Source organism: Dermochelys coriacea, chromosome 2, assembly GCF_009764565.3.
Source record: "Dermochelys coriacea isolate rDerCor1 chromosome 2, rDerCor1.pri.v4, whole genome shotgun sequence".
Classification (NCBI taxonomy): Eukaryota; Metazoa; Chordata; order Testudines; family Dermochelyidae; genus Dermochelys; species Dermochelys coriacea.
In genome coordinates this window covers 225131380-225148186 of record NC_050069.1, presented here as the reverse complement: position 1 = coordinate 225148186, position 16807 = coordinate 225131380, and the positions used below count along the sequence as shown (strand labels likewise).

At 39.6% G+C, this 16807-nt stretch overlaps 1 protein-coding gene across 4 annotated transcripts in view; it reads right to left on the bottom strand.

The window, feature by feature from the left end:
* Positions 1 to 16807, bottom strand: part of CDK6 (cyclin dependent kinase 6) — a 194248-nt gene that overhangs the window by 138607 nt on the left and 38834 nt on the right. For all 4 annotated transcript variants that reach the window (XM_038388470.2, XM_038388471.2, XM_043509306.1 and 1 more), the window contains exon 3: positions 4305 to 4440. In XM_038388470.2, the coding sequence (XP_038244398.1) occupies positions 4305 to 4440 (136 nt within the window). The remainder of the gene's footprint in view (positions 1 to 4304; positions 4441 to 16807) is intronic.

The following is a 16807-nucleotide window of genomic DNA, read 5'->3' as shown; positions in this document are numbered from 1 at the left end:
CATTAATGCAGTGACACTTTTTAAGGAGTTTCTTTTAACAATGTTGTTAGATACAGGCCACACTGAAGATTTTTTTTTCTTCTTTTTAAAGCAGTTTCATCATCACTGTGGTGTATTTATTCCTGGAATTTCTCACCTTGTTTTCAGTATCACGTGATTGTGCAACATCTGCTCCGCATCTCAAACATGATCAGAGTACATGCATCTGTGGCAGAGGGCTAATGACTCACAGCAAAACTCAGAAAACTGGCTTGTTTTCTGAGAAGCTACATCTGCATTTTAATTTACTAAGAAGTGATACATTACTTTATAGTAACACAAGACAGAGTGGAATTCACAGGGTACACAGAAAGGAGCAATGATTGCATTCATTTTCAGGGATAAAGTGAATTTGTGGCATAGTACCCTGGGATAAATTTTCAAAAGTGACTTAGGCACTTAGCAGGCTTTCAGTGAGATGTAGGCTCCTAAGTGCCTATGCCTATTTTGAAAATAAATGGGATTTAGACTCCTAGGCCTAGATCCTTAAAGATATTTAGACACCAAACTCCCACTAAAATCAATGGGAATTAGATGCGTCAAAAACCTTTGTGGATCTCTCACTCTGAACTCCTTGGCCCCACCCCCAGCCTGGAGCTCCCTCTTGCACTCCAAACCCCTCATCCTGGCCCCACCCAAGAGCCCTCACCCTTCTCTGGAGCTCGAACCCCAACCCCCTGCTCTAGCCCGGTGAAAATGAGCAAGGGTAGGGGAGAGTGAGCAATGGAGGGAGGGGAGATGGAGTGAGCGGGGGCAGAGCCTCAAAGAAGGGGCAGGGGAGAGGCAAGGGTGTTCAGTTTTCTGCAATCAGAAAGTTGGCAACCCTACCTGTGAACTCTTACTTGCATGAGCAAGCCTGAGTGACTTTAACTACACTAGCTGAGCATTGCTCATGTGAACAGAAGTTTGCAGGGTTGGGCCATTTTATAGTCAGAGTAACAAGGTACAATTAAGAAAGTTGAGGTATTCCTAAACTGGCGCTGGAGATGTAAATTCCTGCTTGAGGTGACATACTTGTGCTAGCTCTCATCGAACTAGCGTGCTAAAAATAGAAATGTAGCCACCGTGGCACAAGCAGGATCCTAACCAAGAGGCTAGGAATATATGGCAGCCACACTTCTATTCTTAGTGCACTAGCTTGATCACAGCTAGTGCAGTTATGTCTTCTTGAGCTGGAATTTACACTTCTAGGCTGAAGTACAGACTCCTCAGTTTCCTTCTCCCTGTGGCACATAAAGTTCATAAACCAACACATGTAAATGCTGAAATCAGGAAAAGGGATCATGTAAATAAAAAAGCCTGGCTGGGATGATTTAGTTGGGGATTGGTCCTGCTTTGAGCGGGGGGTTGGACTAGATGACCTCCTGAGGTCCCTTCCAACCCTGATATTCTATGATTCTATGAAACATTAGCTGGATTTTTTCCTTTATCCATTAAATTGGCTTTTGTAGACATCACAAGCCAAATTTTGCTCTGATTTACTCCACTGACTGCAATGAAATTTACATAGGCATAAGTGGGGAGAACTGAGCCTGTTCATTTTAAGATGGCTAGACTCTTCTCCTTCACACGCTTTATAGAACCTAATTATCATGATTAAGGCTATGATTTAATCATGGGTATTTTAGTAAAAGTCATGGACAGGTTACGGGCAAGAAACAAAAATCTCACAGCCTGCGACCTGTCCATGTCGTCTACCATAAATACTCCTGATAGAATCTTTTTTTTTTTTTTGGGGGGGGGGGGGGGAAGAGCGCTGCTGGGAGGGGAAGAAGCCTGCGGCACCAGCGGCCATTGGGGAGCTCCAGAGGGCCAACAACTGCTCTGGCTGCCATGGTCGGGGAAGCCCCGGGAGGCCAGCGGCTGCTCCAACTGGCCCCGGACCGCTGCCGGGAGCCACCAAACTGCAGCGCCTCCCACTGCCCCCGGGACCGCTGCTAAGGAGGTTCCTGGAGCCAGCTGCATTGGCCACTGCTCAGGCGGTCCTGGGGGCCAGCTGCTCAGGCAGTCCCGGCGGCCCGCAGCCTGAGGCTGCCAGAGCAGCAGCCAGTGCGGCTGGGTCAAGGGCTGGGACCACTCCAGCAGTAGTTGGTGTGGCTGGCTGCAGAGCCGCTCCAGCAGCAGCCGGTGTGGTTGTCCCCAGAGCCAGCTGCTTGGGCGACCCTGGGGTCAGCCACACTGGCCACTGCCGAAGTCACAGAGGTTGCAGGAAGTCACGGATTCCGTGACTTCTGCAACCTCTGTGACAAACACAGAGCCCTAATCATAATCCGTCACCTGAATTGCAATGTCTGTGCAGAATCATATATTGGTCCATACACTATACCAGTAACTGCCTGCATAAATACTTAATTCCCAAGCAGAATTTCATGTTTGCAGATGCAATTTTAGAACCAGGTTTTGAAAAAATGGCACACAATGTTATAAACCAATATTCTTTTTTTCTGTTTTCCTCCGACTATTACACGAATTAATCTATATATGTACTGAAAGAAATATGATTAAAAAACAAAGGTGAGATTTTTTAAAATCCACTTAGGGTGTTGGGACACTCAATTCCCATTAATGCTAATTAACTAATTACATTTTAATGAGGATTAAATGACCAAAGCCCTTCAGCAGCCCTGAAAATCTCAGCGAAGAGTAGAACCCTAAAAGCATTAGAACATGGCATCTTTGTAATATGAGAGATACATTTGAATCCACTGCTGAGGCTGAATCCAGCTGTTCTCCTTTTTTTAATTTAACATTTATGAAAGAAGATTGCTTACAAAAATAAAACTACTGGAACTGCCTGAAGTTACACTTTTTGTGGCTTTGATAAGTAAAATGATCTGTCTCTGAAGTGTATGATTTCAGACCCAAAGGTCAAAAAAATCACTTAGGTTGCCAATGTTAACAAAAATTAGTGGAATAATAAAAAAAAATTAAGTGAATTTCCCCTTCCCCTCCCACTTTCTCCTCCACTGCTGCTTTATTTCCCTAGGAGTCCTGCCAGGTTAAGAAGACACAATACACCTCCAAAAATTACTAGTACAGTAGCAAGATAATCCTTCCTTGGAAGCTAAAGTTGTTTCTTATCACAGAAGAAAGCAAAATACTTATTAGGCATAACCACAAGGTAGGACATTTTAACATCAATCAATCCCCCTGCTTCCATTCCCCTTTTTGAATATTTTGATCAGGTTCAAACTGCAGTCCTCAATATGGACCTTTACTATTGCACCCCCCAGCAGGAGGGGAAAAAAGCTATGGAGTTAATACATTTAAATTAGTATTTTCTAACTTGGGGAGAGGCCTTCCTAGGAAGGCAGCATATTAATGCATACAGGAAGGGAAAACTACATGACTTTGGATCCACTCTGACCATCTGCCTCACCACAAACATACTGCCATGCATAAGCCACTAGGCAGCTCCTTGAAAGCCACCCACCATCCATTCCTGTTCCTACAGTGGTTTGCAATGCAGCTGGCCACGGAGGTAATTCACATGTATAGGGTAGCAATATGCCAACCTAAGCTTTGCTCAGTGAGACTGAGCTCAGCTGCAAGAACACAAGGGTCTCAGGTACACAGAACCATCAATGAATGCCCTCTATCTTGAGAGCTGTATGTAGCTTTCTAGTAAGTGCAGGCAGGAAGAGAATAAGTTAAAAAAAGAAAAAGAAAAAAACACAAGGAAAAGAATAAAAAAATGAATAAAAAATAAAGAAAAAAACATAAAAGAAAAAAGGAATAGGAGAGTAGGACTTATTATAATAGATCACATGAGTGGTCCATCTAGTCTAGTGTTCTGTCTCTGACACTGGCCATTAACTGATGCTTCAGAGGATGGTTCAAGTAACCCTGAAGTGGACAGTTAAGGAATAACCTTCCACTGGGGAAGGCTGGTGGGAACCACTACTGTAAGTGAATGTATTTGATGACTTCCAATGGTAAATTCAGATCTGGAAGGATTAAAAGGAAACAGTGAGATGAGGGGGGGTGACATGGTGTGGGGGAGAAACATAAAATCCAAACCAAAGGAAAACAAGTATGAACATTTCCATAATAAAAGTTTTACCAGTTACTGAACCACAGATCAGTGCACTAGAACTCAAGTCCTAAGTAGGTGATTACTCAGCTTTTACTCAGCCCTCACTCATGCAAACTCCTATTGAAGCAAAAGGTAGATTGCCTGAATAAGACCCTTATGATTAAGCCCTTTGTCTTTACATAGTAATATTTCCTAAAATTATGAAGGGAAAAAAATCCTTCTTCGATACCTTTATAGTTTCCATAGGCACTCCAGGCTCTGGAACTTTATCCAAGTAAGTGGTCAAGTCTTGATCGACATGTTCAAACACTAGTGTTAGTTTGGTCTCTCTGTCTGTTCGTGACACTGTGCATACATCAAATAACCTGAGAGGAGAAAAAGGAAAGAGGAGATAAGTTGACGGAAACCAGTGAAGCTGTACCTTGCAGCTCATAAAACGTGGAGTGAAGAAAGAACTTTCCAAAGCAGGGACAGTCTGTGAGCTCTTGATGATTCAAGTGATGATCAATTATTTGTGACATCACATTCAAATTTCATGTTTGGATTCTGAAATCACAAGTATTATGACTTTACAACATGATCAAAGAGTGGTAATTAGGTGAGGAGATGATCAATTCTGATTAAGGCACAACTACAGTTAACAGAATACAGAAAATGATTTGATTTTGTATTCATGTTCTGCCTACTGCCACATTTGCTCCCCTTTCATGCTTCTTCAAGAGGAAATAAGTATACAGTGACTTTTTCGAGAAACAAAGAAGCTGATTGCTTTTATACACCTTTTAATTTCTTCTCACACATCTCCAACGTACACCATTACAGTGATTTGTCACTCAGTTTAGAATTGCATTCTCCTTCTCCTCTGATCTACAGAAACAGTATTTTTGCACTGATTAATCTTGTAAATTGCTAAAAGCAGGAAAGAGTTAGGAAATTGAGTTTATAAAAAACTTTTATATACAAAATATAGCTAAGATATTCTTCTCCTCTCATCATTCTGAGCACATTACTGTCTTACTTAAATCCCTCTGCTTTCTTACCCTCTTTCAGAGCATCAGGTTCAAAGTTTCTTCTCCTCATTTTCAAAGCTCTTCACAGCTCTCACCCTTCTTACTTGTCTACTCCTGTTTCTTACTGATACACCTCCCAGCTCCTCTAGCCAGTGATCTATGACCGCCTGTTTCCCACACACATTTCTGTGCCTCCTTATATGCATCTCCTTTTGAATGGAATGCCCTCCTCTAAATGATATGGAGGGTCACTGCTTTCTCTTCTGACAAACCCTTCCTCAGGGCCCTCTTCTGCCACAATCCCATGGGGAAATCATCTAATTACTGATGGCTTTCAAATGAGATGGGGTTATCTGACACGATCTTTTTAAAAAAAAAGAAAAGGAGTACCCGTGGCACCTTAGAGACTAACAAATTTATTAGAGCATAAGCTTTCGTGAGCTACAGCTCACTTCATCGGATGCATATGGTGGAAAATGCATCCGATGAAGTGAGCTGTAGCTCACGAAAGCTTATGCTCTAATAAATTTGTTAGTCTCTAAGGTGCCATGGGTACTCCTTTTCTTTTTGCGAATACAGACTAACACGGCTGCTACTCTGAAACCGATCTTTTTAAATTATTTTTTAAAAATTACAAGTGTTATTTAAAAAATTATAGACTTGATTGCTTTCCTGTGTGAAATGTGAAACAAAATCAATTAATATATTTATCAATTGATAGTAGATTTTTTGTTTCTAAAATACCTGTAATTGCTATTCTTGAAAAGAAGAATATGTAGTTTGATAGACACTATTTTGAAATTAGTGGTGAAAAAATATTTTGGGTCAAAGTTACGATTGTAGTGATAAAATATGAATTTATTTTATACCCAATAAGAATAACGTGCTTGTTTATTGTAGGGACAGTGTAGGATTAATGGGGTCCTTAATTAATAATTTCCTTATTCTTAGACTCAGAACTAAACTCCTGATATGCTGCTTCTACAGTAATGCCTAGTGCACTAGGTCAGAGGTTCTCAAACTGGGGGGGGGCGGGGGCTGCACCCCCTAGAGGTCACAGAAGGTCTGGGGTGTGTGAGGCGCTTTAGCATAAAAAGCTGGGAGCCTTTGGGTGGCCAGAGAGTGGTGGCTGCTGGCCAGGTGCCCAGGTGGTGGGATGTAAACTACCCCAAACACAAAGAAGTGGGGTGCGATCACACAAGTTTGAGAACCACTGCACTAGGCATAGTGCCTCCCTCCTAGTCACTGAAGTTATGCCATCTGAAAAATATGGGTAATAAAAATGTTTTGCACTTATTTAGTGGTTTTTCATCTGTAGATCTCAAAATATTTTACAAAGGTGATTAAGCATTATTATCTCCATTTTACAGTTGGCCTAAGTTCAAAGATTTGAACCAATATGTAAGAGTGTGCTCTATTGGATGCTCTTATGGGTCTACCACTTCAGGGTTCTGAACCCAGCTTTAATAAATATTGCCTATACAATCTCTGGCTAGTCACTTAAACTTGGCTTCTTAGTTATTCCATTTTGAAAATGGATGTCTTAGGCCAAAGACACATTATGATGAAGAATAATTGTAACACAATCAAGAGTTTCATTTCCTTTCACTTCTGAAAAGTAGTCCTGGCTAGTTCACAAATAAACACTGAAAATTCTCTCTGTAATGCCCTTTATACCCCCTAACAGCTTTAACAACAAAAGATCATGTCTCATTTTCAAATATTGGCAATTTCTTAAATTATTATTGTGCTTGAAAACTGCCTATTGCATGAGTCAGTGTAAAACTCTGTTTCACATTTTGTAGCATATTAGGGTTTTGTTGGGAAATCAAAGGACACAAAGAAACATCAGAAGTTTTGTAACAATTTCTCCTCCTTTTTTGGTTTCAAGAAGTTCCTACTCCATTTAAGCAAAATGTTCAGAAAACCTTCTAGTTAGCAATAAGACTTAAACCTAAAAATGAGCAAAAGGTTTCTTTACTGGAGTTGCAAGGAGAATTAAAATTGGCTTTATAATGGGACCATGGAGCTTATCCACTCTCCATAACCAAACTTACATGTGAAGAACTGACATTACTGTCTTGGTTCTACAGCTCTAATAACCCAGGCCTCCACCACTGGAGCTCAAGGAACATTGCTGCTAGCAGGTCATTACAGAAATATCATTATGTGCTTTCTAAGCTCACTAGCCAATAGAGGGAACATATTCTCTCACAAATATTTATGGTCAAATCCTCAGCTAGTGTAAATCAATGGAGCTCAGCTGACATCAATGGAACACCACCAGTTTATACCAGCTGAGGATCTGGCCCCTTGTGCCCAATTCTGTTCTAACTATAAACAATGGCAAAAAACCTCTTTTGACATGCATCAGATCAGAACTGTGCCCCAAAAGACCTGCAACAAAAAAAACCTTAATAACTGCTAAAAAACCACCTATTTACATTAAATACAGCTAGCACATGAGTTTCCAAGGAGATTAAACTGTCTGATAAATTTGAAGGAATTTGTGGTTCTGAGATGGAAGAAGACAAAGAAACAGGGAAAAGTTAATATTTTAAATCGGGGTGATTTTTACATGAACTGCAATTTAACATCATTTTGATTAATTTTCTTTACAGAAACATTCTACTTTGTTTTCACAACAAATATGGCAGTTTTTCAATCAGAGTATTTTTGGAGCCAAACTTATATGGGCTGCAGAATAGAAGCTTGGTGCAATTTTAACAGAGAGAGACTCCGCCTCTCCATAAGAAACTTATTTTGACCTAATTAATCATATAAACAAACATTCATCAGATGAACATGAGAACATATATTTATGGGGATGATATTGTCTACAATAGCAAAAACCCTGGAACAAATATTATTCTCTTTATAATTCCCTTAATGGGGCAACATAAAGAAGATGGATGCCTCTGTATAGAAAATAAGTTTTGTGAAAAGTCACTAACTGTTCTGAAAAGCAAAATTCCCTGGTATTTGGCTGGAGGTTAATAATCTGTAATATATTTATATGAATCAATGTGGAATGTAGCCGGACTGCCTATAACCCCAACACATGCAAACAGAGAGGAGCCAGACAGGTCTGAACATCTGAACATAAACACTGGAAAATATTTCCAACTGTATGATTCCTTTGTGTTTGCTTACATTTACTTAAAAAAAATTAAAACACCTTTTTTTGCCAGGTATTTAATACATTGGCAAAACTGTCCTTTCAACCATTGAAGGGTTGTAATTCAGTTTATTTGGGTTTTTTTAAACAAGATTTCACTGTGTCAGATGTAGAAGCAATGTATATTACTACAAGCTTCCTTTACAGGGAAATCTAATACCAATACTCTGTTTAATTTTTACCAATTGTACTTAATTTGATCCTGGTATTCTAAATGCATGTTAATAGGTACTCTGCTAAGTTTAAGAACTGTAAGAATGTTTGTCTATTAATCACTGTATGGAATAATAATAATGCTAATATCTTGCACTTCTATGCCACCTTTCATCTCAGAATCTCAAAGTGCTTTACAGTTAATTAAATAAGCCTCAAATCCCACTCCCATCCCATCTGAAGACAGTAAATAGGATATAATTATCTCTGCAAACTATAAATGCTCCCTAAATAGATAATTTTAAGCAGAGCTTGTTTAAGCCTTTGATACGATAAAAAAAATAATATCTAGCATTGCCTGTATTAATTACCCCTGGAAGAAGATAGCTAGGATGAGGTACACCCTCTTGCTTGATAGCTCCCCTATTGATGGGATAACCTCATTACATATTATACCCTTCTATATTTATTGTGAGAAAAGCATCCTTATGTGATTCCATAATGGTTGCCTTCTATGGTTAGGATTAACTCTGCCATCTAAACTGTAATTCTTTCAGGCCATTTCCTGCTTATTTTTTCCTATTTGACTGGTTATACAGCATCTCTGGCACAGGCTACAGCATACAGCCTTTTATTTAAAAGGTTACATTGTGTCCCTAGACCTCAATGGAGTAAATCCAGATAAATTAATACAGGATTTCCATACTGTGTAAACACAAACCCTGCCTTTCTATTGTACTTATAAAATAAACCTTTGCATTATTTGCAATGCCTAAATCTAAGATCCGCTACAGGAAGTCCTGCAAGTATTTAACAAGAAGTTTGGCTGGAAACGGTTGAAAGGCTGATGTGCAGATCTGAATTAGAACACTATGAAATACTAGATGCCTACTGCAGACTTGCTTTTCAATGGAACCAATTTTTAGAGTTAACAGTACCGCCTAGGAAAGATGTATCAGTTATGAACACACATAGAGCTCTATTTTCACTTTTTATATTATGTGAATATTTTCTGTATCACTACACAGAGACAGATTTGTCTTTTTCCCAGAGGTATTTTGCACTGAGAATTTAGAAAATTAGAGAATGTATAGTTCTGCAGCCTCTTCTACCACAGATTACATACACTATAGGGTGAAGGGAAACCCTCATACTCCCCTTTTACCATTTTACCACAAGATCCAATTTTGCAACTGTCATCTTAATTCGTCTTTATTCTGCAACCTATACATATGAACCGTAAATCGTCTTAAAAAGGAGAAGATCTACTCTGTCATTTCAGCTGAAAACTGCTGCTTCTGCTCTGACTGGCGCAAATATGGTCGCTGCTGCTGGACTTACTTTTTGCCTTCTCTATTGTGGGTAAGCTGTACAATGCTGGGAAAGTGTAATCAACTTTTTCTCACGAGCACCAAGAACTACGGGTGATGGAGGGATACTTCAGTCAGAATCACCTGCATGCATCTGGGGCACGGGTGAGGAAACCTGCACCTGAAAACTTTAAAATCCTTAAACATAATCAGTTCTCCTGGCTCCTGTCAGGCATATACTGAAGTACAAGTGGTGAACTACCTAAAGCATAGCCAAAAGGAAGATGGAAACACAGAATCTCGTGGCAAAAGCATTTGAGGGACTATTTATATTATACATATTGCAGTAGTGCTTAGGAGCCTCACTCATTGCGCTACATGCTGTACAAACACAGAACAATAAGAAAAGTTCCTGCTCCAAAGAGTATGCAATCTAATGTCATGGAATTATTCTCATTATTTGGAAAGAATAGCTACAGGGACACTTCATTCTTAGCTTATATATGGAAAAGAAAGAAATGTGGAGCCATTAATACATAAGTGAGAGAAACATTTCAGAAGAGGGATGGGAGGTAAGTAGTGGTGAATGCATTTTGGAGACTTCACAAATCTGGATTAAGTCACGAACGGAAAGAGTTTGATGGTCTTAACCTAGCTCCTATAGATATTTGTCCACATGGAAAAAACCCTCGTGCAATTTATGTACGATTGGTATTGTTTGCACAGGACCACCACAGGACTGGAATACCAAGATTATTACAATGCATGATTGAGGTTTATTGATAAATATGTGTGAGGAAGCCTGAATAGCTTCTGCTTTCACTACATCAGCTCAAGCTAGTTCTAGGTGTCTCTAAAACCTTGTATCTAACCAAGATGAATAAAAATATGAGAGTCAGGCACCCATTGATCCCAACTGTCAGCAGAAGCCTTAGATCTTCTCTTCTTCTGTAATATGATAGCTAGTAAGTTTGCAAAAGCTTACTCTTAACCAACAATAGCCTCTTTGTACCACAAAAGTATTTTGAAATATAGTTTTAAATAACCAATTTTCTTTATACCTCTGTGATCAAAAGCTGCATTTTAATATAAGCCATGTTTTCTTTCTTTTTTAAAATATAATATGATTCTGCTAACAGACATCAACCTCCTCTTGGAATCAGATATAACAAGCTTATTGTAGTAAAGGATTTTATGCCTGAAGAAGAGTACTATATAGCTGGACAGGAGAATTAGAGCACTGTGCAGTGCAAAAGCCATGCTCAACAGAGCAAGCAAACATGCGAGTGAACAGAAGTGAAGTAGAAGCATCATACTCATATGTTTTAGAGTCCTTTCTCCTTTCCCACTACATGCTGCTTTATCTCTGTATTTGATGTTCACTTTCCTTAGTAAATAGTAACCAACTCCTCCATACCTTTGAATCATTTTATGTCTCAGAAGGTTCGGTATCCTTCTTCAAAGGAACTAAGTATACAGCGAGGGGGAGAATACACAAACAGAGGAAGGGAAGCCCCAAATGTACAGTCTACCATATCTCATCTTTGTTATAAAAATTTCTAAAGCACCTGAATGACCATAGGAGTCTATGTCCAATTTTCAAAAGTAATGTAGGCACTTAGGTCCAGACTTTTAAAAGTATTTAGGTGTTTGTGCACTCAGCATTGCAACGCCTAATTGATTTAGGAGTTATCTTCAATATAGGCAGTTGAGCCTACATCCAATTGACTGTCAATGGGAGTTTAGTGCCTAAGTGTCTTTTGAAAATGAAACATACATATTGCTGTGCTGAACGTAACAGTGCCTAAATACCTTTAAAAAACTGGGCCTTAAGACCCCAAGTCACATTACAAATCAAATGGACTTAAGCACCTAAGTGCCTAAGTCACTTTTGAAAATGAGACATAGGTGCTTTTGGAAATTTTACCCTCTGCTGCTCCCCCTAACACTTGCATTGTGGAGAAGACTGAGGTAGGAATGATCTCCTTTCTCACCATTCATTCATAAGAGTCTTGTAGCTCTTCAAGGTGTGGATCACAAAAGAATGGAAAAACACACCATCAAATATAATAAATTGACCTATATGTGGCAGGTCCAAATGTTATACAGATTCAGGTAAGTGACTAAGCAAGTTTTCAACCCTGAAGTCCCTCATTCATTAGCTGTTGTACTGAGATCAGAAACAGCTGCTATGCAGAAGCCACTGCATGGCACAAGTGAGGCAGTGGAACCTCCTATTCCTATAGCTGCACTCCAAGAGGACTTGGACAACATACTTTCTTGCAGATCGCTTAACAGTGAGGGTTAAGAGAAGAATAAGGATATTAAGATGACAAGGTGATCACTTATCTGCAAGCTGAGCTTTATGCTATAATTTTTTCTAGAGTCTCTCCTTTTCTTACTTGGAAAAATTATTTAAAATGCTTACTTTTTTACAAAAGATGTTTTTGTTCTTTATAAACATGTGTTGTGTGTGTGTGTGTGTGTGAGAGAGAGAGAGATAGAAACTGGTGCTCTTGAAAGTGAAGTAAATAGCACTGGCTAAAGTCCAATAAAGTGCAGGCAGATGAGGCAAGCTTTCAACACACAACTCTGCCTTCAGTCCTGACCTGCAACGCCCCTGTTTTGGGCCTCTCTGGAGCAAAGACTGCCCACGGTGCCAAATTGCATGGTGGTTTTATGTTGTAGACAAATGTCTGGTAGGGACTAAGATGAAACCACCAAACTAATTTTCACTTGCAACATAAGCCAAGATTTGTGCCCAAGAGATGAAAAGGCTAGTGCATTAATTCACTATGCCAACCAGTCCCCTAAAAGGTTCAGCCGCTAGAGTTTAACTTCAAAGAAAAAGTGTTTGACAAGATGGTCTCTTCAGCTCTCCTTTACTACACAATGCAGTCTCTTCTAGACCTGCTGCTGCTTGTTCACCTTCCCAGAGGATTGTTTCTAAGGGACCAACAGAAGAGATGAGTGTTGTAGGACCTCAAGATTGCAAACAGTTGTCATAATAGGCCAGGCCCTCAATTTAGAGAGGCATTATTCATTTATCGGTTCTTCAGAATACAGATCTCCTTTGACAGCCAGTTATCAACTTCATTTCATCTGGAATTATTTTAAGCCAAATGGCTTTTATTCAGGACGCACTCAGTCATACACTGAGTTAGCAAGAATACCACCAAGATCTAAGGAAAACAATACTTGGAGGTCAGTATCATCTGCCGGCTGATGGTACTGTAACTCAGGAGTGGCCAACCTGTGGCTCCGGAGCCACATGCGGCTCTTCAGAAGTTAATATGCGGCTCCTTGTATAGGCACCGACTCCGGGGCTGGAGCCACATGCGCCAACTTTCCAATGTGTCGGGGGGTGCTCACTGCACAACCCCTGGCTCTGCCACAGGCCCTGCCCCCACTCCACCCCTTCCTGCACCCTCCCCTCAGCCTGTTGTACCCTCACTCCTCCCCCTCCCTACCCCCATCCCCCCAGAGCCTCCTGCACACCACAAAACTGCTGATCGGGAGGTACGGGGAGGGAGGCAGAGGGGGTGATCGGCTGGTCTGACAGTGGGTGGAAGGTGCTGGGAGCTGATGGGGGGCTGCTGACATATTACTTTGGCAATGTACATTGGTAAATTCTGGCTCCTCCTCAGGCTCAGGTTGGCCACCCCTGTTGTAACTCTCAGCACCTCACACTCTCCAGTAGTGGCTTCAAATACATATTAACACGTGGATCACAAAACTGACCGTTGTGGGTTGCCATAACGAATACACCAGAATCTCTCCTAAAGGAACAAGCAGAGTCGCTTTCAAGTGATTCCATTCACCCCTGCCTGGTCCCACAGTCAGTAGTATAACATGACCATCAGCTGGAAAGTCATAGACAGATCCAATAATATCAGCCATGGATGTCTGACCTCTCTCCATTGCTCTGAGGAGACTCTCATCTAAGCAGATAAATGCTGTTTCACTGTTATGCAATAACAATACTGACAGCATTCACGAGGCTCCGGTTCAGCAAATAAAGTAAAGATGCTCTGATTCACTGGTAATGTGTGTGCCTCTTTTATTAAATGTTTTCAATTTTTAAGAGAGTACTTTCCTCAGGGAAAGTTACATTCCTTTTTACATGTTTTCCATCCTTTGAGTTTCTTGATATATAAATAAAACTTTATGTCTGAATACTGATCTTGTTTAATTCAAACGAAAGGAACTCAGAGATTACCCTTGAATACCAGTTATGCCTAGCATAATGAAGGACAAAATAAAGTCCAGTCTTTATTCATTTATGATCCACAATCAAGCAATTGTATTACAAACTCCAAACTTCACTTTACACTTTATATTCAGGCTTCAGCTAAAATCTGCAATATCTAAGCTGCTTATCTCACTTCTGTAAAAAAATATGAAGACAGATAAAAATCAGGTCTTCATGAAGTTTGATCAGTTAACATTTTTTGGAGATTGATAATTATTACATATTCACCAGTTGATCAAAACAGTAAACAAAAAAAACCAACAACCCCTACTTGATATGGACTGTAGACCTAGCATAAATCAAATAGCCATGCTTAATAATTTGTGCAACATCATGTATAATATTTTGCATGCAATGGTGTTTTGAATTACAAGTCCAGTCCTTGAGATGCAGATAAAACCACCTTACTTCTGTCACAACTTTGCTGGAACTTTTTTTAAAATTTTCAAGTCTTTCTAAAATATATTGGGTGCTACGCTCCTTGAATTTTTCAGAAAGAAAGGAGAGAGACTGAAGAAAAAGGGAGCTAGAGATACAGATAAAACAAGAGAAGATATACCATATTATATCAAATGGGAAAAGGGAGTGAAGGAAGCAAGAAAAAGAAGGTAAAATAAGAACAAGTAAGATGCAAGTTTCATTTTAAAATATATTAAATAAAGAATTGACAATATATTACAATTACATACACGGAGACTGCTATTTTATTTCCTTAAATTGAATAGGGAGTGGCTTTGGGGTATTTGGTAAATTGCATATTTTATAGCCTCACTTACATCTCAACAATTCCACCCCCACCCCCACCCCCACCCCAATGCTACCCTTTGAATAACTAATTTTGCAACAACAGGTACACTAGGCCTGATCACACTGAAGTCAACAGCAGACTATCCATTGATTTTAAGTACAGCTAAATTGGGATTTTTAGCCTAGACCCCAACTCAGCAAAACACTTAAGCAGGACTTAAAAGGTTTGTTGAATCATTGCTCTAAGCTGCTGAGAGTAAGAAACAAAGATATACAATACCTGACTGCTAATGAATTTGACGGAAATATCTAGTAGCAATTACTTAAATAATAATTAAATAATTATTAAAGCAAATAATTAAATCAGATGAAGTCTCCAGAAAAACTACCACCGTGGCAAATTTAGGCTATGCTGATAACTTAATATAGTATAAAATTTTTAGATTTTGTAACAAGGAATTGTTTTTACAAAACTTAATAGGAATGGAATTGTCATTTTTTTTTAAATTCAAATCTTATAGAAGCATTGTTCTGCAGTGTTGTGAAACCAATCACAAAAGCTATGTGACAGTACTGGAGTATTACAAAAGGAAACAGTCTAGAAACAAAAGATTATTATCAATCAATCCAGTTTCATTTTCCAGGCCAGATATGCAAAAAATAAACAGCATCAATATTGGTCAAGAAAAGTGGTAAACTGAAAAAAAAATTCAATGAGACAACTAAGGAAATTTGTTCTTATGATTTTTATTGTGACAGTGTCCCTTTAAATAATCTTTTATTTATTTGGAAGAGATCAATTACTATGTCAAAAAACATTAAAAACTAATACAAACACTGCATAGTTTATTGTCATCTCAAGTCTCTGTTTCTGGTTTTATTATTACTTACCATTTGTTAAACACAACGTTCTCAGTGCTCCAGAGGACATAGCTGTAGACACAGCCTCACCCTAAGGAGTTTAGAGCCTACATAGATGGACAATACAAAACCGGCTGGGAAATCCTATGGGTGTTTCTACTTACATTAACAAACAAACACAGATGCTGTGACAGCATATTAACTGACATGCACAGAGAAGTGAATTTTGAGGTGGAATTTGAAAGAAAAGAAGATAGTGTGCATTGGAAGAGGGAGAGAGTTGCTGGCATAGAGCTTGATCCTACAACATCCACCAGCCCCAACCCTGCAAAGAATTTAAGCTTACGCTCAATTTTAAGCATGTGAGTAATGCCATGGAATTCAAAGGGATGATGCATTGTTTTAAAGTATATGCTTGAATGCTGTGCTGGATTGTAGCTGGATTGCTCAAAACATTGCAGAATCGAGCATATAGAGGTGAGCATGGAGGACAACATGAAATCAAAAACGAGAGAAGATTCACTGGCTGAGCACAAGGGATGAAGGGGTAAGAGTAAGAAATGAGAGAAGGGATTTCACTTCCCTCCTCTTTATAAGTTCCCAATGTGATAAATTGTTCATGGTATGGACAGCCAGTGCAAGGACCTCCACACCATTTAAGCCCACATAGAGGCAGTATAGGGAAAACTGTGTACTTTGCATGCATTGTGGAAAGGGACTACATGCTGGCACAACATAGGCCTGGTCTATGCGATAAATCAATCCTTGCTGGATCGATTGCTGCCCGCCAATCCGGCGGGTAGTATAGACATACCCATAGTCTCACATTTAAGGGTAGGCCAGGATCTGTATATATACAGGTGATATGAGTACTGAGGGCTTATGGCTGCTATTCCATAGGCTAGAAGTTGGGGGCAAACCTCTGGTTGTTGGAGGGGACATGTATTTCACTATTCCAACCCCTGCGCATTTCACCTGTCCAGAGCCCAGTTGCTCTGGCTTTCGGAATGTGCAGTAAATTTCACCCTATCAGTAAGGTTTTGGACATTATAGGGCACTCTGTCTTGGAGTCATTGTGCACAATGTGCAACAGCAGTCAAAAAAGGTAACAGAATGATAATAAGACAGAAAATATAATGCCACTGTATAAATCTATGGTATGCCCAGTGATGAGCTGCCAGAAGCTCAAGAATCAGTTCCTTCAGTCCCTCCGGGTCTTTG